Source organism: Ambystoma mexicanum, chromosome 5q, assembly GCF_040938575.1.
Source record: "Ambystoma mexicanum isolate Mex_15411 chromosome 5q, UKY_AmexF1_1, whole genome shotgun sequence".
NCBI classification, from domain to species: domain Eukaryota; kingdom Metazoa; phylum Chordata; class Amphibia; order Caudata; family Ambystomatidae; genus Ambystoma; species Ambystoma mexicanum.
In genome coordinates, this window is record NC_090933.1 from 1,284,437,871 (window position 1) to 1,284,462,446 (window position 24,576).

Below are 24,576 nucleotides of genomic sequence, written 5' to 3' on the forward strand. Positions count from 1 at the left end.
GACCGTCTTCCTCTTGGCCTCGCGCCGCTGATAAAGGAAGCCTTCCTTTTTCTTCTCCTCAGGGCAGAGTTGGAAAAGCTCGGAAGCCCTGGAGATCATGGAGTGGAAAGATCCGATCTCGTCGGGCGGAGAAGCCCTGGCGGGAGGCGACGACGGAATATCCTCGTCGTATGCCTCGTCGTCCGTACCCGTCGCTGCCGTGTCAGTCCCCGTATCATCCCCTCGGGTGGACGGGGAGGAGGGCTGGACGGGGCGCGACGGCTGGAAAGGAGGTGGTGGATGGATCCTTCTTTTCTTGGTAGGGGGAACACCAGAAGGCCCCGGTTCTGGATCCCCCGACGGGAGAGGTTCCTCCGTCGGCAACGGTAGCCTCGTCCTTATCTCGGAGCATAAGGACTGTATGGCCAACAAAATGGCCGCCGAGTTGTCTTGCGGCGCTGGCAGAGGGGAATCCGACGGGCGAGCAGGGGCCCCGTCGGTATCCTCGACGATGTCGTCGTCGTCACCTGCGTCGGGGTCCATTCCGACGGGCTGGCCTTCTTCCACGCCTAGGCCGTGGCTTAAGACCTCGATCAGCTCCTCTTCTGAGGTTGAGGCCGAATCTACGACGACGCCCTGCCCCCCCTTCTTCTTCCCCACGGGGGGTTTCACGGGGGTCCTATCGATGGGCACAAAAGAAGACTCCCTCCGAGGAGGCAGGGAGGTTCTGAGCCCCGAGGTCGCCACCACTGGTGTAGCCTCCACAGGCTGAGCCAGGGCCGCCGCGACCGTTTCGATAGAGGGCTTGGCCGGATGGATCAAGGCCTTCACCACCTTAGGTGCGCTCACCGCCTTTTACCTTGAGGGAGGGGGCACTGCCACGCTCCTCCTCTGCCTTAGAGCTCGACCGGGGCCTCTCCAGGAGCTTCGCCGGGTGCTCGGCCTTCCTCTTACCCGACCCAGAGCGTTGGCTCGTGGTTGATGGTGCCGGGGAGGGTGCGCCCTGCCCGACGCCCGTAGAGCCCGACCGTTCGGCGCTCCCGGTGCCAGCGGACTCGCGGTGCTTGGCCTTATGTTGGGCCCCCGTCGCCGGGGCGCCCTCAAAGGTCTTAGAAGACCGCTCGGATTTCCTCTTCTTCTCGCCGGATGGGCTCTTACCCTCCAGCCAGTTGGCGAGACGTTGATGGCGGTCCTTCATGGTCCGTTCCGACATGTTGCCGCAAAACGCACAGTCCTTTTCCACGTGCGTCTTGTCCTCATGAAGGCAGTAAAGGCAGAAAGAGTGTTCGTCCTCCTTAAAGACGTTCTGCAGCTGGCATCCAGGGCAGACCCTGAACAGCTTTCCGGGCGTCGAGCTTCCCTTCTCCTGGGCCATCTCCGAGACCGGGCCTGAGAAGCTTCTGGAGTCCTCCGAAGTGTAGCTCGACGAAATCTTCACCCCTGAGGGGCGCAGACGAATCCGACACGGGTCCCCGTTGATCGGATGTAGGATCGGTGGAGCTTGAGGCTCTTTTGACCGAAAAAAATCGAAGTTTTTTGTGAAAAAGCCCGAAAAAATAGCACTAACGCTCGAGAGCAATAGCACGAGGATCCCAACACATGAACGTGCGGTAAAAATCTGAAGATGGCTGCCAGAGGCGGGGCTTAGGTAGAGGGCAGTCATTGGCTGTGGTCAGTATGACGCAGAGACCAGTGATTGGTTATTACTACGAAAGACAGATCAGAAACGAAACTGATACTGGTTTTTTTCTTTACTGAGGATTCCCAGCCTGACGACGGGGAATATTCATGAGCATGTGAATCCATGCCAGACCCCATGCTGGAGAAATGCTTTCTGTACACTCATTTTCTCAATGCCTCTTGTCGCTTTGGACAGCACATCCATACATGCAATGGTCCTCTGTATGCTCAGTCTCTCAATGTTTCTTGGGACTGTGGACTTCACGTCCCAGCATCCAGGGGTTCTACCCACAGTTTGGTTCACAATGACTTTGGGATTTTGTATTTCTAATCCCAGCATTCATCATACCTCATTTCCTGATGCTATGGCTCCAGTGCAGACCACAGTGTAGTTGTGTGGATGTGGTTATGTGTCCTAATATAACACTTTAAATTGAAAAGTGTCCATGTTTTACAGTTCAATTGTTAATCTGCATGCAGTGCCATTCACCTTTCAGTGCCAGCCACCGCCTGCTCTTTATGACTTTAAATAACAACCACACACTGGGGGGCGCTGTTGAGCGCCGAACAAGATGGCCGCCTGAAAGTTACTCTCCGCGACAGGCAGGTCGCATGATCCTTTTTTCGGCACTTTCCCGCATTGGCAATCGACCTTGGAGGGCTCGACTTGGGCGCAGAGTATCCGGGCATCATCTGGCCTGAATCCCAACGAGAAACGGTTTTGGGGGCCCTGACATCCTGATATCTCCGTGCCCCTCCTCCACCAGCGAGGCGTCTTCGCGCCAACGTTCAGCCCCGGCCGTGGGACACGCCGGGCCTCTCTACACACCAGAGCTGACATTCACCTGAGCGAGGACCCGTGGGGCACTCCGGGGTCCTTTCCCCCCCACCCACTTCTGCCGAGACTCGCGCATGAGGAAGCCGCCCCCCGGAGCGTCGATCCTGCACTTTTCCTGGGACCGCCACCCACCGCTGAGGGGGGTTGTGCACACGGCTGCTGCCGCGGCACGTCCCGCCACTGCCTCGGAAGACACCCTCAGTGCCGCAGAAGCCTGGCCTCTCCTGGACCGTGCCCGTGCTCGCCGGAGGGGCCGACCATTGGAGGCCCTCCCCCCCCTCTCAACGAGACTCCGGCGACAGGGTTGAGCTGCGGGGCACCTCGCATACCTGGTGCCGCGCTCCCCTGCCAACGCACACCGCGGGACCCTGGGCCCAATAAGGTATGTGGAGGGGGGGTACTGCCTCACTCCCCCCTTGCATCGCTCTGCAACCTGAGCGCTGGCGAGGCCTGACTCTGGGACACGCAATAGTCACTGGCTCCTCCGCTCGATACGCTCTGCCCTGGCTTTGCCTCGCCCAGGTGTCCCCCTGCACAGTGGACCTGCCCGCATCCGTGCAATCTACTTGGGGTGCTCTGGGCCACGCTAGCCACCCACATCTCCACTCTGGGGGGACTCCTGGCCAGGGGTCTCCCGGTGCCTGCTATAACCTACATTGCTGCTCCTAAGCCACAGCCTGTCCATCTCATCGGCAGTGTACAGGGCTGGGTGGTGCTTTCTCCCACCCCTCCTACAGACTCGCCTGGATAATGAAATCTGGGTCCTTGCTCTAATAGAGGCCATTGGGCACCACCACCCTCAACCCCTGTGTCATCCACGCCTGAGGCCCTCAGACTGCGCCTTCCGCGTCACCTGGGGCAAGCTGAACCCCCGCAGGCTACACCAGCAGCCACAAGCCTTACACATACGGGTCCACAGTCGCTGGCCCCCCCTGGAGGACCACCTGCTCTACATCACGCCTTGCTTACTGCCCTACGTGTTGTACGGTCTGAGCTCCCCCCACCTTTTTTCTTGAGCTGCTGTGATCCCCCCCTTATCCCATTGGAACTCCAATATCGCCAAGATGACCAAGGGGGCCGCAAAGAAACAGGGCTCCATCAATATGTTTGCGAAGACGCCGGTGAGATCGCCAGAGGAAACCACCGAGCAGGCCCCCACTGCGTCATCATCCGCCACAGCTCCGGAGTCTCAAAATATGATGGACTTTATCCGTGAGGGCTTCACCGCACTCCACTCCAAACTAGACAACATGAACGGCACTATAGCCTCTATCAAGGCCCACATTGAGCGGACAGATAGCCGGGTGGCGGAGGTCGAGACACGGGTGGGCTCCGCCGAGGATGCGTTGGGTGCCCTACGTTCTGAGGTCGTCGCTCTATCCAACCGAGTCCTCGATGTGGAGAAGAAGAACGAGGACTTGGAATCCCGATCAAGGCGCAATAACCTCCGAATTATTGGTGTTCCCGAGAATGAGGTTCATGAATCAATGGAAGATTTCGTTGAACACACATTACTGACACTCCTCGACTCACCCAAGCTCTCCCCACAATTCACCATAGAGCGTGCACACCGAGCCCTGACGGCTAAACCCAAGCTTGGTGCTCCTCCTCGGCCCATCATAGCCCGTGTGCTGAATTTTCGTGACTGCGATGTCCTCCTCAAGGCCGAGAGACTCAAGGGTGAGCTCCTACTGGGCGGCGCAAGGGTCCATCTTTACCCAGACTTTTCGATGGCCGTCCAGCGTGAACGCAAGACTTTCCTAGCGGTCAAGCACAGGCTGCGGGACCACTCAATTAAATACGCCATGCTCTATCCCGCCAAACTTCGCATAGAACATGCCAACCGGGTGTTCTTCTTCACGCTCCCAGAAGAGGCCTCCAGGTTGATTGATGAACATTACCCGGGCTGATACCCCTCCTCTGATCACGGCTCTACAGTTATCCTTCAGCCCCGTTGAGGAGGGCCCAAGCCCGGCCATCTTCCTGTATTGGGGACATACTGGTTCTCTATTTTGTAATCTGCTTAGATTGTTTCATCTTTACGAATATGTGCCACATCAACATGTGCAAAAACCCCGTCCAAGTTACGTGCAAATTTCCACTGTTGGCACCTTTTGTTTCACTTGGACCTGCCGCCGCCCGGAGAGACGCGGCCAATCCGGCCTACAGGCCCCCAGGCGCTGATGCCCTTCGTTTGGTTTTGGTTGAGGGGTTTTGGGATTGCCATCCCTCTGTTTGGGGGAGGGATGTAGGTGGGAGTGGGACATGTTGGGGATTATGTTACTAAAAGTTTGACGTTGGCAGCAAAGGCGGACCGCGGGGTGATACTCAGTGACTGTTTCCGCAGGGCTACTAAACTGGCCCATTGGTCATCGACATTTTTTCTGATACAATCATCCCTGCATCAATGTTTGGGAGTGACTTGACCTTTATGAGCTGGAATGTACGGGGGTTGGGTAATTACAAAAAGACGAGGCAGCTCCAGCTGCAGGCTGAGCGTCATGGGACCAAGGTTCTTTTTTTGCAGGAGACACATGCCCGCACGGAACAGTGTTTGAGATTTGCCAAAACATGGGGCCCCCATAGATTATCCACCGATTTCTCTTCCCAAAGCCGGGGGGTCATGACTCTCATCCATAAGAGTCTCAAGTTCACTCTTATCTCTTCACAAATTGACCCCCAAGGCAGATACATACTGCTTCATGCCACACTTCAAAACAAGGAGATAGTCCTGCTGAACATTTATGGCCCTAATATAGATCACCCTGATTTCTATGTACAGGTCGCGTCCCTCCGCGATGGCTTCCCCCTCGTCCCCATCCTCTGGGGGGGGTGATTTCAATACAATTTTTGATGTAGCCCTCGATAGATCTGGGTCCAGGCCCCGTCAACTTTCCAGGGCAGCCTATGCTGCACTTTCATCCCTACCCCGTCTCGCCATGGTTGATGCATGGAAGTTCTTCTACCCGGATTCTCGTGTTTACTCTTTCTACTCCTCAGTCCACGATTCCTATTCCCGTATTGATAGATGGGTAATCTCCAACGAATTGGTTAAGAATGTCATACAGCTAATGATCCTTCCCAGAACCCTGTCTGACCACTCTCCGGTAACCGTCACCATAGGTTGGGGGCCGGATCCCGGCCGATCTCGATGTTGGAGGTTGAAATCCCTCTCCCTTCTGGATCCAGAGTTTTGCTCCGAGCTCGAGGTATCTATTGAGGATTTCTTCGAGGCGAACACGGGCTCGGTAGCATCACAGGCCACTCTATGGGAGTCCTTTAAGGCTTATATTAGAGGGATAGCGCTGTCAAAGGAGAATGGTGTCCTTAAATCGATCCGGAGAGATCTCGCCGTGAGTGAATCCAAATTATTGATCCTGGAGGCTAAATGCTCACTCCACTCCACCCCGGGTACCCTGGCAGATATCGGGGTGGAGCTGGATACGTTCCGATCCCTTGCGGAGCGCGAACAAACATTTTTAGATAACCCTGGCATGGCGAGGAGATACGGGGAGGGTGAACGCCCTGGCCGATTTCTGACGAGACTGATCCGTCATGAAACGGGTTCCCCACATATACTTGGGATTGAGAGGTCTGACGGCTCTATGGCTGTCACCTCACAGGACATCAATACGGAATTTTTCACATTCTATGAAGCCCTATATTCCAACTCTGATGAGGTGTCAGCGGTGGAGATCGATTCCTTTCTCGATACCCTTCCTTTGTCGACTCTCTCTCCGGAGACCGCGGGCTCCCTTGATTCCCCACTCACGCTCGAGGAGCTCTCTGATGCTATGGACTCCTTATCCTCGGGGAGAGCCCCTGGCTCGGATGGTATCCCAGTTGAATTTTATAAGCGCTAATAAATCACTATTGCTTCCTCACCTTTTGGCTCTCTGGGAGGAATCGTTGGAGGCCGGTGTATTTCCCCCTTCACTCCGCGAAGCCACAATTACAGTATTACTTAAATCTGGTAAATCCCCCTCGCAATGCGGTTCCTACCGCCCGCTCTCACTTATAAATTGCAATGTCAAAATCTACGCCAAGGTACTGGCACTCCGGTTGGCCCCATTTTTACCATCTATCATCCACCCAGATCAGGGGGGCTTCATCCCAGGTCGCTCTACCTCTCTGAACCTAAGGCGTCTCTTTAATATAATTAATAGAGTAAACCCCGAGACACAAGCGGTGGCTACCACGCTTGACATGCAAAAAGTGTTTGATTCGGTTTCATGGAGGTATTTGTGGCGGGTCCTCGAGAGCTATAAATTTGGCCCCTCCTTTCTTTCCTGGGTTAGATTGCTTTACTCTGATCCGGTGGCTATGGTCCGCACCGACGGCCGTTGCTCCCCTCTCTTTAAGATCGCCAGGGGGACAAGACAGGGATGCCCCTTCACTCCTCTGATCTTTGCTATAGCAATAGAGCCTTTTGCCGATATGCTCCGCCAATTTCATGCGCATAGAGGTCTCCGCACTGCGGGCCAGGCGGACATAGTGTCCCTATATGCTGATGACACACTGTTGTTTATTCGCTCTCCCTCCATCAACTTACCCCCAATACTGGAGGACATCATTCATTTTGGCCGAATCTCGGGCCTTAAGGTGAATTGTTCGAAATCCACACTCTTCCCACTCACGGAGTGCACTCTCCCCCCCACCCCCCCGACACCCAGGGGTTCACATGGGCTCATTCTACGATTACCTACCTGGGGATAGAGGTAACACGCCATCAAGCGCTGACCTTCAGGGAGAACTACCAGAAGTATCTTACACATCTGTCGTCTAAAGTCCTAGTCTGGGACAAACTCCCGATATCCCTCGCAGGCAGAATTGGTCTACTGAAAATGGTTGTGTTGCCCCAACTACTTTACAGGTTCACCAATATTCCCTTGTGGCCAGGGGAGGGCTTCTTCCGTGAGCTGACCCGCACTGTCAATTCCATTCTTTGGCACACTTGGCGCCCCGAATTTCCTCAAATACTGGCTGGTATCCCAAATCCAATATACATCCTACTGCTTTAACACAACGGTCCCCTCCCCACATGTTAGACTCGAGAAACCTGCGGTCTGCGACCGCGACATCCGCTCCCTGGTGATACAACCCGCCCCCCTGGAGCTGGACTCGCAGTGCCCGGTTGCCTGCACATCCTTGGCATTGGCGAAAACATGGAGGCTGACCGGAACTGCTTACACCTTTCATGGCAACCTCTCTCCCTGGAACTTCCTTCCAGGGGTCCCACGGGTGCCTCCGGCCATGGTTCGTCACTGGGCTGAAGCGGGATATGAGTTGCTGCGTGATGTGTTTGATCAGGGTATATTCGTTGAATGGCCTGACCTCCCATTGTCTTTAAGGAGTGGCCAGTGTGTATGGCTCCAATATTCGTCCCTTCGTAGGACCCTTAAACGTAATTACCAGATGTTCCCAGCATTACCACCGGACGACCCTGCCATCGAGGAACTCACCTCCCCCTCGCCCACTAGAGGTAAAATATCTAGACTATACACTATGCTGCAGTCCAGATCTGTTCCAGAGTTCACTAAACTGAAGCGAGCGTGGGAGGCAGACCTTGGTGTTGAAATGTCGGATGAGCGCTGGGCACACATATGCGAACGCATACACCGGGAGTCTTTCAACTCCCGTTTCAAGCTGATTCAGTTTAAAGTACTACATAGGTTCCACTACACCCCGATCAGATTACACCACATGTCCAGTGATCACCCCTCTAGCTGCCCTAGATGCGGTCAGGATGCTGCCGATTACATCCACATGATTTGGTCCTGTCCCCGCCTCTCACAGTTCTGGGAGGCAGTTTGTTCGACGGTATCTGCTATGCTCGACCACCCCATCAATCCCTCCCCGGGGGTATGTCTCTTCCATGACCTCCCAGGCCTCTCCCGGAATTCCAAAAAACTAGCTGGCCTCTGCATGCTTCTTGCGGTACGATCCATCCTACTTTGCTGGCTTCGCCCCTCACCTCCCACACATGCCCAATGGCTAAGAGCGGTCACGTGGGCCTCAGACTCTGAGGAAGCCTGGTCTCAGCTACAACCCACTCACTACAGGCCTAGGAATATCTGGCTCAGATTCCGATCTTATATGTCCGACCTGAATACGACACCGGATACATCTCCCCCAGCTGCCTCCCCCCACTAACTCGAGTCCTCACCCCTATCATAGCTCTCTGTCATCCTGCCCATGTTATAAAAATGCCCAATGGTGGGGGCGTGGCTTGGAGCGCCATCGATGTGGTCGCTCCCTTGAGGCCGCCCGTGGGATGTCCGCCGCCGCCAAATTCAAGCGGTTCTGACCGAGTATCCAAGTCGCCAATGACATCTACGGCGATCGGAACCGATGAGGCACAACCTGGCTTACAATGATCTTCGATCGCAGCTGCGTTCGCCTAGAACTTAGCGACCGCACCACTCACCCGCCACCATTTGAAGAAACCAAGATGGCGGCCGCACCGGAACTTAGCAATACACTGCGACCCTGATGGCGATGGACCTCAGGGGGACCGAAGGGGAGCGGCAGACGGAGGTTACTTGGCGAACAGACGAGAACTTATCGGGGGTTGCACTCGGCCGGGCCGACAGAGGTAACACGGAGGCCACGAGATAAGCCCTGAGAGCCGTCCAGAGAAGCCCAACCTCGCGGGCACTCCTTTCCCGTACCTCTCGGTACTTCCTGGGGCGCCCCGGCCCACCCATCCAGTCACAGCTTTGGCCTCGCCGCAACCTTTCCAGCCTAAACCGCTAAACACGATCATAATGGCTAGACAAGCAAAGGTTGGCAAAGGGGCAGATATCTCCACCATGCTCGCTATGCTAGACAAAAGCAGGAAGCAGGAGCCTCCCAAACTCACTCCGCAGAAACAACAAGAGGACGGGGGATCTCTCGCCACCAAAGGGGACCTGATAGCTTTCATGGTGGACATCAAGTCGGAATTCCGCTCATGCCTATCGGAACTCACCACCAAAATTGAACAGACGGACCAAAGGGTTACAGAGGCCGAACAAAGGCTCAGAGAAATCGAAGACCACTCACGGGATCACGCCACCACTCTAGGGGAAATGCGAAAAGCCATTGACTCCCTGCATCAGAAATGCGAGATCCTGGAGTTTAAGCAGGAGGACCTGGAAAACAGGGCGCGCCGCAACAATCTCCGCATCCGGGGGGTCCCGACCTCCGTCCCCGACCACAAGTTAGCGGACTACGTGGGGTGCTTCTTCGAGGCCCTCCTCCCAGACCTGGATAAATCTCAGCTCTTGCTAGATCGCACCCACAGAATTCGCCCATGTCGCGGGGCGGTCTCCGACCCCCCCCAGATGTTATCACAAGGGTCCACTTCTTCACAACCAAGGAAGCGATCTCGGCGATCAGCCGCCAAGGGGAGGAAATTACTTTTCAGAGTACGCCACTCCAAATATATCAGGACCTCTCACCACTCACCCTTCAGAAAAGAAGAGCACTCCGACCACTGGCACTGTTCCTCCAGGAGCAACAAGTCCGCTACAGATGGCTGTTTCCGGCGGCGCTACAATTCACATACAAAGGCACCTTACGCCGGATCAGCCACTTGGAGGACGCGGAGAGAATCATGCATCCATCCTCGCCCCAGGACCCCTCCACACCAACCCCCGAGGGTGCTGAGGCCCCTGGGCCGCTTTCCTCCCCGAAACCTAAACGTACGCCATGGTCATCAACCTTGCGGATCAACAAAAAGAAATGAACAATGGCGCCCCCCCGTACCTCCAGGTTCCAGTTATACCCCTCCCTGGCCTCCTCAGTCTAGGCCTAAATTCGGATCCGCCACATAACGATTCATCTGACGACTGACGAGGGCGGAGACGGCGGACCATGCCCACGGTTCATACCCACTCCAAGGACACTTCCCAACTTTCGTTCCTTGGACACCCACGGTACTCGATACACGATGGGACAAACGGCCCTGTTGGCCAAGGGTAGACCCCTACCTACAACGTCGGTCTACCCACCAGTTAAAGTTGCAGCCCCCCGTTGGGGCTTTGCGTTAAAACCTCAAGTGCAGGATAGTACTACAAGATCTTGTGACAAACATGGCAGCTGAATCATCGACCCTGACCCCCCCCCAATTCACGGGGTAGAGAATGGGACACCTCTGGACCACCAGGTTCTACGAATCCTCTCCCTAAATGTTAATGGACTAAACTCCCCCACCAAACGAAAGGCAATTTTATTAAAGCTCCAGGACGAAAACGCCGCGATAGCCATGCTCCAAGAGACCCACGTGTTGCCAGCGGATGTAATCCGGCTTCGCTCTCAATCATTTCCGCTTCAATTTTTCGCCTCCGGCTCAAGCAAAAAGGGAGGTACGGCGATTCTCTTTAGAAAAGACTTGAACCCACAAATCCTGGAAACAAAAACATGCTCGGAAGGCCGATACACAGCAGTTAAATGCCTCCTGTTTGGGGACCTGTACACCTTCATCTCAGTATATGCCCCTAACTCGGGACAAGCACTCTTCTACGACTCCTTGGGCGCGACCCTCGCTAGCTTTGTGGAGGGCCAAACAATCGTCGGAGGGGACTTCAACGGGGTTCCCGATCCCACTAAGGACAGGTCACACCCCCCAAATCCAAGCGATTTCGCCCAAGCTCTCAGCCTCCTCCGGTTGTTCAGGTCTCTGGAGATCGTGGCGGGTGTTTCACCCCGATGAAAGAGACTACTCCTTCTACTCATTTGTTCACCGCACTTTCTCAAGGATTGACTTATTTCTGATCTCCCCACACACCTTTCCCTCAGTCAAAGAGGTCTCCATTGGCACGAGGGCCATGTCTGACCACGCTCCAGTGTTCTTGGAACTCCGGGTTCAGGACCCCAAACTTAATAGCCCCCGCAAATGGTCTCTGTATGACCCGATCCTCAATGACATGGCTACAAGGGACAAAATCGCGTCAGAGATTAAAAACTTCTTTGACGAAAATCCAGCCTCAGACACCTCAGTGGCAAATAACTGGGACGCCATGAAGGCAGTGATCAGGGGCTCTCTCATTGCTCAGGGGGCGGCCTACCACCGAAACAGACGCCAGACTCGAATTGCTTTAGAGGACGAGCTACGGGAGGCTGAGGCAATCCACAAGGAAAAAGGCTGGTCCCCGAAGACACAACGGATCATGCGAATGGCGAGGAAGAAGCTTGAAGCCCACTACGCGGAAAAAACCGCCCTAATGATGGCAAAAGCCAAACAATCTTACTACGCAAAGGGCAACAAAGCGAATAGGTTCCTGGTGGCCAAACTAGCCAAACGGAGACGCATCAACACGATTGCAGGCCTACGGGATCCTGAGGGGGTCACTCAATACTCAGAGCCCGAAAAACAACAGCTGGCAACAGACTACCTGATCCAAATCATGAAGGCAACCCCTCGTGACCGACCGCAACAGGTGGAATACCTACGGAAAGCAGCGGTTCCCCGTCTCGCCAACACGACGAGAGACGAATTAGAGGAGCTCATCACGGGAGAGTAGGTCGAGGAGGCCATCAAGTCGCTTAAAACACGAGCCCCAGGTCCAGACGGCTTCTCGACCAGATTCTATAAACTTTTCAGGCCACAACTGACCCCCCACCTGGTGAACCTGTTCAACTCCTTCAGGGACACAGGCGCGGTCACCCCATCGATGCAGGAATCAACCACCATCCTCCTGCCCAAACCGGGAAAGGACCGAAGGAGTCTAGCCTCCTACAGACCGATAGCACTCTTAAACATTGATGCCAATATATATTCAAAGATCCTGGCAAACCGCCTGAACCGCGTGCTCCCGAAGATCATTCATCCCGACCAAGCAGGCTTCATCCTCCATCGATCCGCGGGAGACAACATACGAAGAACTCTGAACCTGGTGGACCTCGCCTCTCGGAACTCCCAAAAGCTGGTCTTAGTGGCTCTGGACGCAGCTAATGCATTTGATCGAGTTGATTGGCCCTTTATGAAACTCACCCTAGAGGCCTTCGGACCAACCTTTCAGTCAATGGTGTTGGCCAACTATAAGAGCCCAAGTACGAGTCTAAGAATTAATGAGCACAGCTCAGCTCCGATCCCCCTATCATGCGGAACCCGGCAGGGCTGCCCGCTATCACCCCTACTCTTCGCTCTCACCATGGAGCCTCTGGCCCAAAGGATTAGGGGAAACGATCGAATTAAAGGGCTACAGGTTGGCCCCAACCAACATAAAATCGCCCTATATGCGGACGATGTCCTACTCACGATCTCGGAAGCCCAATCATCATTGAGACAGGCAATACGAGAACTTACCATCTATGGTGAGGTCTCCGGCTTCACTATAAACTTTGATAAATCCTCGGCCATGGGCGTCGGGCTCACTCCAGCAGAACGGGAGCCACTGGTGGCGATGTGCCCGATGACATGGGTGAAGAAGGCCATCCCCTACCTGGGGGTCCACATTCCGGATTGTCCAAGAGACACATACAAAGCTAACTTCCCCCGGCTGCTGAAAGAACTGGAAGGTGACCTGAAACGGTGGGAGACCCAAGAGATCTCACTGCTGGGGCGCATCACAGCATGCAAGATGAACCTACTACCGAGGTTCCTATACACCTGCGCCTCACTCCCAGTAGCGATCCCCACACCAACCCTCACGGACATCCAAAGGAAAATGCTGAAATTCATCTGGAAAGGTAAGAGAGCGAGAATTCCTCTCAAAACGATGCTGGGGGGCTCTAAGCTAGGAGGTCTGGGGGTCCCGGACTTGAGGGCCTACAGTGTGGCAGCTCAACTAGCACAATTTCAGGCATGGCAGATCGTAACAAACCGCCCCAGGTGGGTGGAGCTGGAACAATCACAAACACCTTTACCCTTGCGATTCCTGCCACACGTTTCGCCCCCCCTTAGAACACACTGGGGAGACCTCCTCCTGTCAACCAAACACACCCTTAGCTCCTGGGACTGGGCTTTAAAGCAGAAGGGAGTGCCCAGAGGACCGGGCCCACGCTCGCCGGTCTTCCATAACCCATCTTTCTCACCCGGAGCGGACCTTCGCAATTTCCGGAATTGGATAGAGGGCGGGCTGGAGACCATAGACCAGCTATATATGGGAGGGACTCCCCTCACCTTCGCCCAATGTAAGGAGAAGTTCCAACTTCAGGAAAGGGACAGATTTACCTATATCCAGCTGCGCCACTGGTGCTCGCACCCCCAGACTCTGCAGGCAGCAACTCGCCCGCCCACCGCCCTGGAGCTAACACTGGGGGATCTTCCAACTCGAGGCAGGGTATCCACCCTATATAGGCGCTTCTTGAGAGACTTCCTGTCCACAAAAACCCGCAGCATGGGGAGGCGGACCTGGGCCATCCGATCGAGGACCAAACCTGGGTAGACATCTGGACCAGAACGCACACCTCCTCCACGTGCGTTACCAATAGGGAATGTGCGTACAAGGTGCTCCACCGATGGTATTACCCACCCCTTCGACTCCACCACATGAACCCACAGGTAGATCCTGCCTGCTGGAGGGGATGTGGTCACCCAGGCTCTTTCTTTCACATGTGGTGGACTTGCCCAAAGATACAACAGTTCTGGAGGACATGCCTAGAGACCATCGCACAAATCACAGGGAAGGTGATCCCTCTAGAACCTGAACCAGTCCTGCTGGGGGCCCCGATCCCCTCGATTTACCCATGCTCCGCGTCCAAGTCTAAACTATTGACACATTGCCTTCTGGCGGGGAAAACTGTGTTGGCCAGGACCTGGAAATCCCCAGAAGGACCTCACATAGCCCAATGGTGGTCTAAACTCTGGGACATCCTGATCGCGGAGAAGGTCACGGCAGCACAGGCAGGCACGCTCCACCGCTTTCAGAATGTCTGGAGCCCGGTGCTGGAATACGACCAGCGCTTCCCCGCCCAGACGTACAAACCGACCAGGGCCCGATGGATCTTGCAACATCAAGTGGATCCGGGAGAAGGCATATAAACCCTAGGGGGCGGACCGGACATCGCGGACTGATAATTCGGCCTCCAAACATGGGGGTGAGAGAAGCCAGAGGGAGGAGGGAAAGAAGATACCCGATGGGGGGAATAAGGACTGGGGATTGAAGGACTTGAATACGCATTGCTTTTGATATGTCATGTTTTGTATATTTACCATCCTGCCTTGATTTAAAATAAACAAAGTTAAAAAAAAAATGCCCAATGGTTATGTTTATATATGAAGCAACCTCTTTATGTCTATATTGGGTACATTTGTATTCATATTGTAATTGCCTGGCGCTGTTCGCCTGTGTTTTGCTGCCACGCTGAATAAAAAAAAGTTTTAAAAAAAAATAACAACCACACACTTGTCATGTTTTGACAGCAAGATCACGCACAATGTCAGTCATTTCCAAATGACACCCAGCTCCCTCAAATCAGTGCAGGCCCCCTTCATTTAACAACCCGACCAAGCCCATGTTGTGATACCCAAGTCAACTAAACATGACCTGGGAAGTCTTCTTTGTCCTTGCGTGCCAATCACCACTAGAGGTACCTTCATAGCCCTTCATCAATCAAAAACTGTGCAGATGTTTTCTCAACTTTCAATTCTTCTTTGAAACTTCCCTGTTACATTACACATCATTTTTTTTTTATTAGTTCCAAAGCTTTTACCTTCTAGTAACAGCTGGATGTCTTCTTGTAGGGGTCCTAGAAGAGATGCGTGCTGGACACGGCAGGAGAAGTTGAGGTGGGCATCGCTGTCTGCTGGTAGGAGTGCAACAGTGCTGTTAATCCTGAAGGTGCCATTTGCATACTGCTGGGGTTTGCTTGTGCTGGTCCCTGGCAGGATCTGCCCATCTCTCAGCCAGGCGATATCGATCTCCACCGGGTAGAAACCAAGCACACAGCATCTCAGAAAGGCTTCCTTGCCTATAATGGCTTCTCTCTGCGGAATGAAAATCTCTGGACGGGCTGCAAGAGAGGGCAGGTGTCAACTGTGTTAGCCAAGCTTTCTAATTCTGTTTGGTCTTTCTTTACTGACTATTGTCCAAGTGCAAACAACGTATTCTTTCAATGCATGTTTCGACCAGAGAAATGTCTGCCCTACTGCCAACTCATCATGACTATCACATTTAACAGAGCTAAACTCATTAACAGGAAGGCAAAGCCATTGACTGTTACCGTTTTGAAAAGATTGTTTTCTATAATTTATTAATGACATTACAAACTTTGGGTTGACCTGGTTAACTTTGTAGAGGTCAGGAGGCAGAAAAGGAAAGGGGAACAACCACAGGCCATGAACCCATTTTTGCTCTTTGACTCATTAAGCTGGAGCCGGTTTTTGGCCTCCAGTTGTTTATGGATACGAACACTCTCCTGGGGATAGGGGATAAGAAGGAAAATTGAGAGATCCCAATTTAAAGTTGAGTATCATTTGCGTATGATGGACAAATCAATCTCAGACTTGTCTAGAATTGGTTAATGTGAGTTCCGACAGAAACTGAATAAAAGAGAGGAAAAAGGGAACCGTGTGGGGCTCTGCAAAACAGCAAGTAGGAAAGAGGAAATTGCCTAAGGAGGATTTGCTGAGATCTATTTGACAAAAATGAGTACCACATCTTGGGGCATTTGCAGAAAGGTGATCCTCCGAGAGTGGATGCTCCAAGCAGATGCCATGGTCTACAGTATCAAAGACCGCCCACAGTTTGAGATGGCAGATCAAGGTAATGTGCCAATGTCTTTCCACAAAGAAAGCAGCACAACCTCTGTGCTGTGCTGTATTCGGGATGGAAACACGGCTGATTATTGTGAAAAAGAGGGTGACTGACTACGTATCTGGTGGATGACAAAGATTTTTAGTTTTTAGAAAAATTGCGGCAGGAAGGAAATGCATTTGTAGTTTGGAGGATGAGCTCTAAGGGTACAAAGATGGCATCTTTAAAACGGAGCGAATCCAGGTGTGTTAGAAATAGGCACAAAAAGTTGAAACCCTTGCATAAAGTGTTGTCTAGTGAGTGACCCCTATTGCGAGTGGCGTCAATCCCCAAAGAGACCAGGCTGGGTGATCTCATGAAGCGGTCCAGGACTTTAATCCTTTGCTGTCACTGTTGCCCTGGTGGATATTAAAAATTCAAACAGCAAGATGGTAATATTACCCTAACGGAATTTGAGCAACTCTTCTCGCTGCGATACTTCCTTCAGCGAAGCAGAAAAATGTACCAATTTAGGAATGTAAGGCAGAGATGGGTATTAGGCTGAAGAGTGATGATCAGGAGGCCACATCCCAGACTGACTAGTATGGCCACAATTTCTGTAGTCATTTTGAGAGCGCTGAAGAATCAGGATGGGAATGAAGGAGTCACTATAACAAGCCCCCGTCATTGCAGAATCCGGAGGCACTAGCCCAGATGCTGAGCAGCCGTCGATAAGGCCACAACTGAGGAACTTTGAAGCAGGCTCTTTTTGTTCGCGCCCCAGATCCAAGATTTATTGATTTGTGGAATGTCAACTAATTAATTTTCAAAATGTATCTTAAGATTGTAGCCATACAAACTTTAATTTTAGCCTGAAAGATGAACCCTTGTGAAAGCATTGCTGAGCTTGAGCAGGTACATGCTCATATTCCACTGATCAATGACAAAAGGCGGCAGATGTTCATGATAAGGAGACAGCACCATCATGTCAATGACCTTTTCTGGAGACATTGATTTGGTACTAACATGAGGTGTTCCTGTCTACCAGGGCCTGGACTAGGACATCTAAACAGTGGCAGCCTCCATTTCATGCAAGACACCAACAAACGATTTCTCATCTTCTGTTGTTGTCTTACATATAATTAGGCCCATGGAATGAGGTTTTATGGGCACACCTACCCATGTGTTTGTATGCTCCATTTCATGCCTTGCCAAAATGAAACGTGGGGGTGGACCTCCGATCTCCATAACCTAAAGTAGACCCACTACTTAAGAAGTAAGTGCACGCTTGTCCGTAAAGCAGGTTTATTGTACAAACGGCCGGGAGCAGCTAGATGACTCTATGAATTGAAACTTGGCAGAGTCTTCTCGAAGCACACAAGTTTACACATTTTATACTTTTTGGAACAGTTAAAACACTCCCACATATTTTAATACAAGTCGTCCCGCATACATGATTCGTCCACCCTATACAAAGAAATCGAATTCCCCACAGTTCCCAGGGTCTCAGTGGACACATTTATGTATTTTTATTTTTTTGTTATTTATATAGCACTACGAACCCTCGGGCATCTGAGCGCTGCTTATTTCCCACAGTGTGTGGTGCTCATTTATCGACCTCAGAAGGATGAAAGGCTAAATTTGGCCGTGCCGGGATTCAAACCTGCGACAGCAGGTTCTGCACTGATGTCAAAGCGAGCGCTCTACTCGCTGTGCTATCTGACCGGTTAGATTAGTGTTTTAACCACCATCTTCTTTCAACATACATTTGCATCAGCTCATATTTACAGCACACCCCTTTTTGAGATCTTTCCGTAGTTGGTAGGGACATTACATAGTTACAAATTCACACAAAAAACATAATACATTTCAAGTCCCAACTGGCTAGGGACCTCTCACCCCGAACATGATGCACATGGTCTTTGCACTTCAACAATATGAGGAAGGAAGAAGCAAAACAAGTTCCCTTTGAACTGGTGATAAATATCTTACCTGCCCAGAGTTGCTGGCATCCTTATTTCACACTAGTCTACATGACTACCATTTCAACACGCATAGCCTCTGGTCACATCCTGATCATTCCTGAGAACCTGAGCATAACCCATAAACCATATGTTCACTAAGCATCCCTTGCCTGAGTTTATTACTCAGCCCCAAACTGACCCTACCAGGTGGACGGATTTCCCTGGACAATGATTAACAGGCTCCCATGTATGTAGAAAGATTGCATGTCCTCTCCACAATAGTACCAAGTCGTTAAAAACTCGAGCATGGGCATAGCTGACCAGTTGATGTTATTGCAGCTGCCTGCTGCCTTCCCTCAGCCTGCAACCTTGCTCAACCAGCTTTCTCAGTCACACAGAGTTTATCTTGCCACCCTAGGTTTCTAGGACTGCACAATCCCTAGCTATGAGATGACTCACAGCATACAGATTTGTGTATTCGCCATGTACCCCGTGTACCCCAAATGTCCCAAATACATGTACGTATGTCTGTGCATGTATGTTCAAAACTACTGCGTCTCCTCACAATCATTTCTCCATCTTCAAATCTCTTTTCTCACTTGCGCTTATGAAGCTCCTTGATGCCCAACTTTTAGGCACATTGTGGCACGCCACACACCTACAATGTTTTCCTATTTCATCAGCAGATTTGACATTACGTTTCTACATGTGTGCAATCTGAAATGTATCAACTAAACACAAAGTAACACTAATAGTAACACTTATCCCTTCCTTATTGACTACACTATATACATGCTAAATCTCAATATCACTGTCAACCCAGTAACCAATATGGTGCATGCAACGCAAACCCTTCTTTCCCATTGGAACCTTTATCGCCCACCCCAACAATGTCTATGGCTTTCGACACAGTTAGTCGGCACTATTTATGGAAGAAGTTGAAAGCTTTGGGATTGTCAGCCGGACTAATAACTATTTTAATTTACTTTCATGCAGGAAATAAACTTAAAATTAGATTAAACTGATGAGGTTGAACCCAGCAATGGTTTAAGACAGAATTGTGTTATGGCTCCTGCCTGCTTAACCTACATGCCAGTGAGTAAGGTGGCTTTGGCTCCTCAACAGGGAGGTTAGTTGGCTCGTGTTCACAGATGATGTCTTGCTGCTAGAGCACACCCCAATTGGGTTACAGCGACTCTTGAATACCTTTTCTGTATGCACGACCAAAAATGACCTAAGGCTGAATACTACAAAAACAAAAAATGATAAAGTTTGGTAATGCCAGATGCAGGAGATTTGAGAGCTCCATTCAGATAAATCACCAATTCACCCTTAAATTTGTATAACTTTTGTTGTCAAAGTTCTGTTTACCGTACACCGCAATGACGCCAGAAGTAGGTGTGTCCATGCTATATGCAAATCAACCCTATAGAAATAATATGTTAGGCCACCTTTTAATTTTGTAATTTACATCTTTGAAAACATGTCTTATGAGGGTTTACACATGTCTGGATTTATCCTTCCAATAATTACATTTAGGAGAAGTGCATGAAAATGAAGATTGAGGACATGAAGAGACCAGGGAGATGGGAGAGATATAGAGAGTTTCTTGGTTCCTAATCTGGAGGTCCTTACCTTGAGGATTCAATGTGACATATTCTTTTCTTTTTATTGGGGAATAAATGACAGAACACTCGTACATTCCTTCATCGTGGACTGTCACATTGGAAATCAGCAAACTTGCATCTCCGTTCTGTATCCCTGTCTCGTTGATGCTTGCCCGTGGCTCCAAGACTTTCAACCCATGAACAAACTTTAACAAGTCTTTTCCATTAAAGCTCCAGACGATCGCAAGGAACTTGAGATCCACTGTGAATTTGTCCACGGTGAAGGTGCACTCCAAGAGAGCATCAGATCCTAGTGTGGCCGTCACCGGAGAGATCACAGAGATCTTCAGTTCTGCACCTGAAAGAGGAAAGAGAGGCACTGAGAACAGGAGCATGCTTGGATAGTTAAAGCATCTCAGTTATGAAGAGCTCAAGCAACAGAGCTACATTTAGTATGTTGGTCAGATGGGTGGGTCATTATTAATAATACTGCTAAAGTTGTTATTACTGGTATTATAATACATGAAAGTCTAAAGTATCTGCAAAAAAGACTGTACATGTGTTTTTATTCGAGTTAAGTTATGACATAAATTCTAACCCACAATAAGAAAATGATCGTACTACTGAACTCTAAAAACTAATTACGGCTGCAATGTGATGACGCAACTCCTACGGCAAGAGTCAGCAAAGAGGGTGAAAGTCAACCCTCTGCCCAATTTCATCTGGCACTTGATGAAGTGCTTCATAACTTTTCAGAATCTTTTCTTAAGGGCTTTCTTTCTCCGACAATGCAATCATTAGTTAATAAGGAGACATTTATAGAAGTGTAAGCAGTACATTGTCTCTGGCAAATCTCAGATTCTGGTGTGCCAGGTGGTTCATTCTTTTATAAATTGTATCATTACAAAAGCAAATGCTGCTCTTCATGGACACCGAGCATATGCCAGCCTTTTAAAGAGTCCTATTATTGCTATATCTATTTTAGGCATGTTAAACTTAAAATTAGTACAAGTGGACTGTGGAAGCCAACACAAAGGTAGGACTACACTTAAGTGGAGTGAGAGCACGTGGTTATATATCGCGTTTATTTTAGTTTTCTAATATTATAACTTTGGAAGCAATCGCATAGCATTATTGTATTGAATTGAATGTAAAATGTTCGGAACACAATTTATTTGCCCTGTTATTCGAGGAGACGTGCAGGTGTAGAGTCAATGGCATCAGTCATTTGAATTGGAAGTTCTTATTGGGCTCCACGTGGGGGTGGGTGGTTAATGCAGATCTCGTGCAACCCATTGTGTCCATCCCGACCCATTTTCCTAAAACACATTGATTGTTCATGTTAACTAAATTGAGACCAGGTATGGCCGACCAGAGCAAAAAGATAGATCTATTGAATTCAGAGGTTCAGTGTTTTTAATTGTTCAAAGTAGAATGCAAGCAGCAGCGAAAGAGGCATTACACAAAGTGAGGATTGAACCTACCATTTTAAGACCTACATTGTCATTCCATGTGTCCTGTAGGAATGTCACTATCACTCTTAGAGCCCATTGCCCATAGGGTTGGAGGTGGAGGGATGAAGATAGGCTATTTGGGGGGGGGGGGTGCTGGGAATGTAATAAAGCATGTTAAATATGAGTGTTTGTACAAACTGTAACAAATCAATAGCTTCAGCTGTGCTACCCACCAATCATTGGTCAGCTCGCAAAGTTACACAATCCCTTGATGCTCACAGGTGTAACAGATCATTGGTTTAATTTGAGCGCGACCCTTCTAAGAAGAAAGGCCCTTTGAGTGGCAAAATGGTGTTCATTCTCTGCAAAAGAAACTATTAAATATAAGGACATTTTCTAATTGTACTTATGTTGTAAACGGACTTTTAAAAATGCTCATTTCTAATGGTCAATTCCAGTATATGCTGTAGTCATAATAAGAATGCAACATTGTCTTACTATCGTAATGGAACCACCGCCGGCTACTCCAGCTTCCATATCAGAGGAAGGGCGACTGGCATCTTCCTTGGAGACTATGCCGCTGCGGCACCCCCCGGAGTCAGTTTCCCTATGAGTCGTGGCATTGGAGCCTGGCCGCTGCGCATGCAGTGACGTCAGCACGCCCCCAGTCCTCCAGTGTCGAGCAGCTCATAAGCCGCTGGTTTCTTCAGCACAGTGTTCCTCAATGGATCTCCTGTTTCCTGAGTAGCGTGTTTTCTTGGTTCTTGGATTTCATTCTTTGTGCAATTGACCCAGACTGCCTTTAGTATTTTCCCTGGATTTGTTTGCCTTGGATTGATACTTGGATTTTGGACTTGGACTGCCTTTGGTTTTCCCTATTGGATTTTCCCTGGATTTGTTTGCCTTGGATAGATACTTGGATTTTGGACTTGGACTGCCTTTTGTTTTCCATATTGAATGTTCCCTGCATTTGTTTACCTTGGATTGATACTTGGATTTTGGACTTGGACTGCCTTTGGTTTTCCCTACTGGATTTTCCCTGATCTGGTTGCCTTGTATTTCGTGTTTGGGATTCCTCCTTTACTACTCCTTGCTCCTTGTGACCCCTGTAAAGCTTCCGCTTGAACCTACTTACCTTCCCTGCTCAGCTAAATTAGATTCATGGTGTGTTGCTGGGATTGGCGAAAGTCTGGAACCTTTCTGACTGCTTCTCCCTTCTCTTTCAGTTTCATGCAGGGGAACCTTTGGCACCCCTTTCTCGACCTTTTAAGGGTAAACAGTCAACCCCAGTTTCTGTCATCATCTGGGACACTTTTGTGGTCAGGAAGGTTTTGTCGTTACCAGGTCGAGTGATCCCTATGCTCAGAAATGAGAGGCAGACACAAAGTTGTCATGTTTTCAACATCAGACATCTTTATTAAAATATAGGGTTTGGATAAAGGCCTTTCTGTCCCTAGACTAAAGAAAGTTTCTCTGCCTAGGAAACTAATAATAAAGGTAAGTCTGTGTCTTTGTCCTAAAAATTATGCAAATTGTCCTTGTGTCCAAAACGTACCTGACCCTCATACTTGAAATGAAAAATTAAAGGTGAATGGTAAATGTCTCTGATTTTAATCTAGCAAAAAGTGTACATAAATCAAATATGAAAACAGAACATATAATCCTTGAACCCAGGGGTTGGTTCCCTTCCCTGGGATAATTTCAGGTAAGATAGTGAAAGTGTCTTTCTCAAACAATGATTCCTTAAGAGGAACAGAAATGTCTCTTTCACACAACACGTTCTTAAGGTTGTCTCTTCTTCAGTAAAGTCTTTAGATCGCCTGGTGTACTCTCCTGCCAGATATCTTTTCACAATGTCTTTTCCTTTCATATGTTTTATATGGATTACCTGGTATACTCCTCTGCCAGGAATCCTTACCTCTGGGTCTTGCAGATCCCCTGGTATACTCTCCTGCCAGGTATCGTTCCCCCAAAAGGGCTCACTGCCTGTTGTGCTTCTTTCAACATGACGTCCTACAATGTTCTCTTTCTCTTTTAGTATAACACAGTTGTATTTCTTCACTTTTTATACTTCATTGGCTTCAGGCACTACTTCTTACAACTTCCCCCATTTTGACATCTCATAGATGGAGACTTGTTCAAGTTCTGTTTGTTAACATCTTCACTAGTATTCATTTGCTTGTGGTAATGCTTGTTACAATTTTCCTCAAATTGACATCTCATTTAAAGAGACTTGTACAGATTTTGTTTTTCATCTTCTTCATTAATGTTCATCTGCTGATGATAATATTTACTCCAACTTTCCACATATTGACTTCCCTTATATGAGGATTTGTGTAAATTGTGTCTTTTTAATTTACTTGGTCGGTATTCAAAATAAGTGTTCAATTCTTCATTTGCCTGTCGACATGCCCCGCGATCCCCAACACCTATTGGCAGATTTACCAGTGTTTGATGGTGTTTCTGGACCAAAGTACGCTGCTGTGGCAACGTTTCGACTCTAGGAAGTCTTCCCCTGTTTTGCAGACCCTCATTTGAGTTCCCACGTGGGCTACGGATTCATTGAACGGAAGATAGCACAGGAGCAACATGCTGGTCTTGGAAGCAAGACCACACAGAGCAACAGAGGTTCAAATCCCGGATCTCCGTTTAGAAACCAAACTCAGGTATGGTATTTGGTGTGTTATAATAAAAACAATTAAATAAATAAATGGCCGATGGAACTGAGGCTGTTAATAAGACAGTGAGCCTCATTACAAGATTTGCGGAATGGGTGAACGGACTCCGCTAATGGAGGCGGACCCGTTAAACCCATTCTGCAATATTACGAGGTCCCCTCGTGGGACCCGGTAAGGACGCCTGGTAAAACAAGGTGTCATTACCAGTCCCACGAGGGGACCAGGGAGCTAACAACGGGGCGGTCGTACTCGGCCCGTTGTTAGCTCCCTGCACCCATTCCCGTTGAGCCCTATGGGGGCTCAAATAGGAATGGGGAAGGTCCGGGTTCCCTGTAGGGGGAATTACTGGGCCCTCCAAACTCGGAATGGCCTGGTAATTCCCCATTCAAGGAACCGCGACCCGGTTTTGAAGGCAGCCATGCCGCCAATAGCAGCATGGCTACCGCCAAAGCCGTAATGAGGCCCAGTGTCTCCAACAGCCTTGCTGCTGCTGTCTGTCTTACAGCGGTTCCTCCAAGGCATCCGCCGCATGTTTCATGTCACTCTGGTAAAGTATGCTCACAAGCGGTTGCTTGTAAGCATCGGTCTCTCCCAGCATGGCCCGTCTCCATAAGTCTGCTTTTGCCGTCGGTTCTGCTATCCGATTCGCCCACTCTGCATCTCTTTTCTCCTCTCCTTATTTGAAGATGTTCAACCTGTTTAAATGTCTGTGCTG

The 24,576-nt window shown here is 50.1% G+C and overlaps 1 protein-coding gene across 1 annotated transcript in view; it reads right to left on the reverse strand.

The window, feature by feature from the left end:
• LOC138498389 (tapasin-related protein-like) overlaps positions 1-20,475 on the reverse strand; it is a 284,319-nt gene extending 263,844 nt beyond the window's left edge. The window contains exons 1-3 of the mRNA XM_069622162.1: positions 20,403-20,475; positions 19,758-20,087; positions 15,137-15,436 (exon numbers count right to left, since the gene is read on the reverse strand). Coding sequence (XP_069478263.1) covers positions 15,137-15,436; positions 19,758-20,087; positions 20,403-20,475 — 703 coding nt within the window. The remainder of the gene's footprint in view (positions 1-15,136; positions 15,437-19,757; positions 20,088-20,402) is intronic.
• Positions 20,476-24,576: the final 4,101 nt, after the last annotated feature.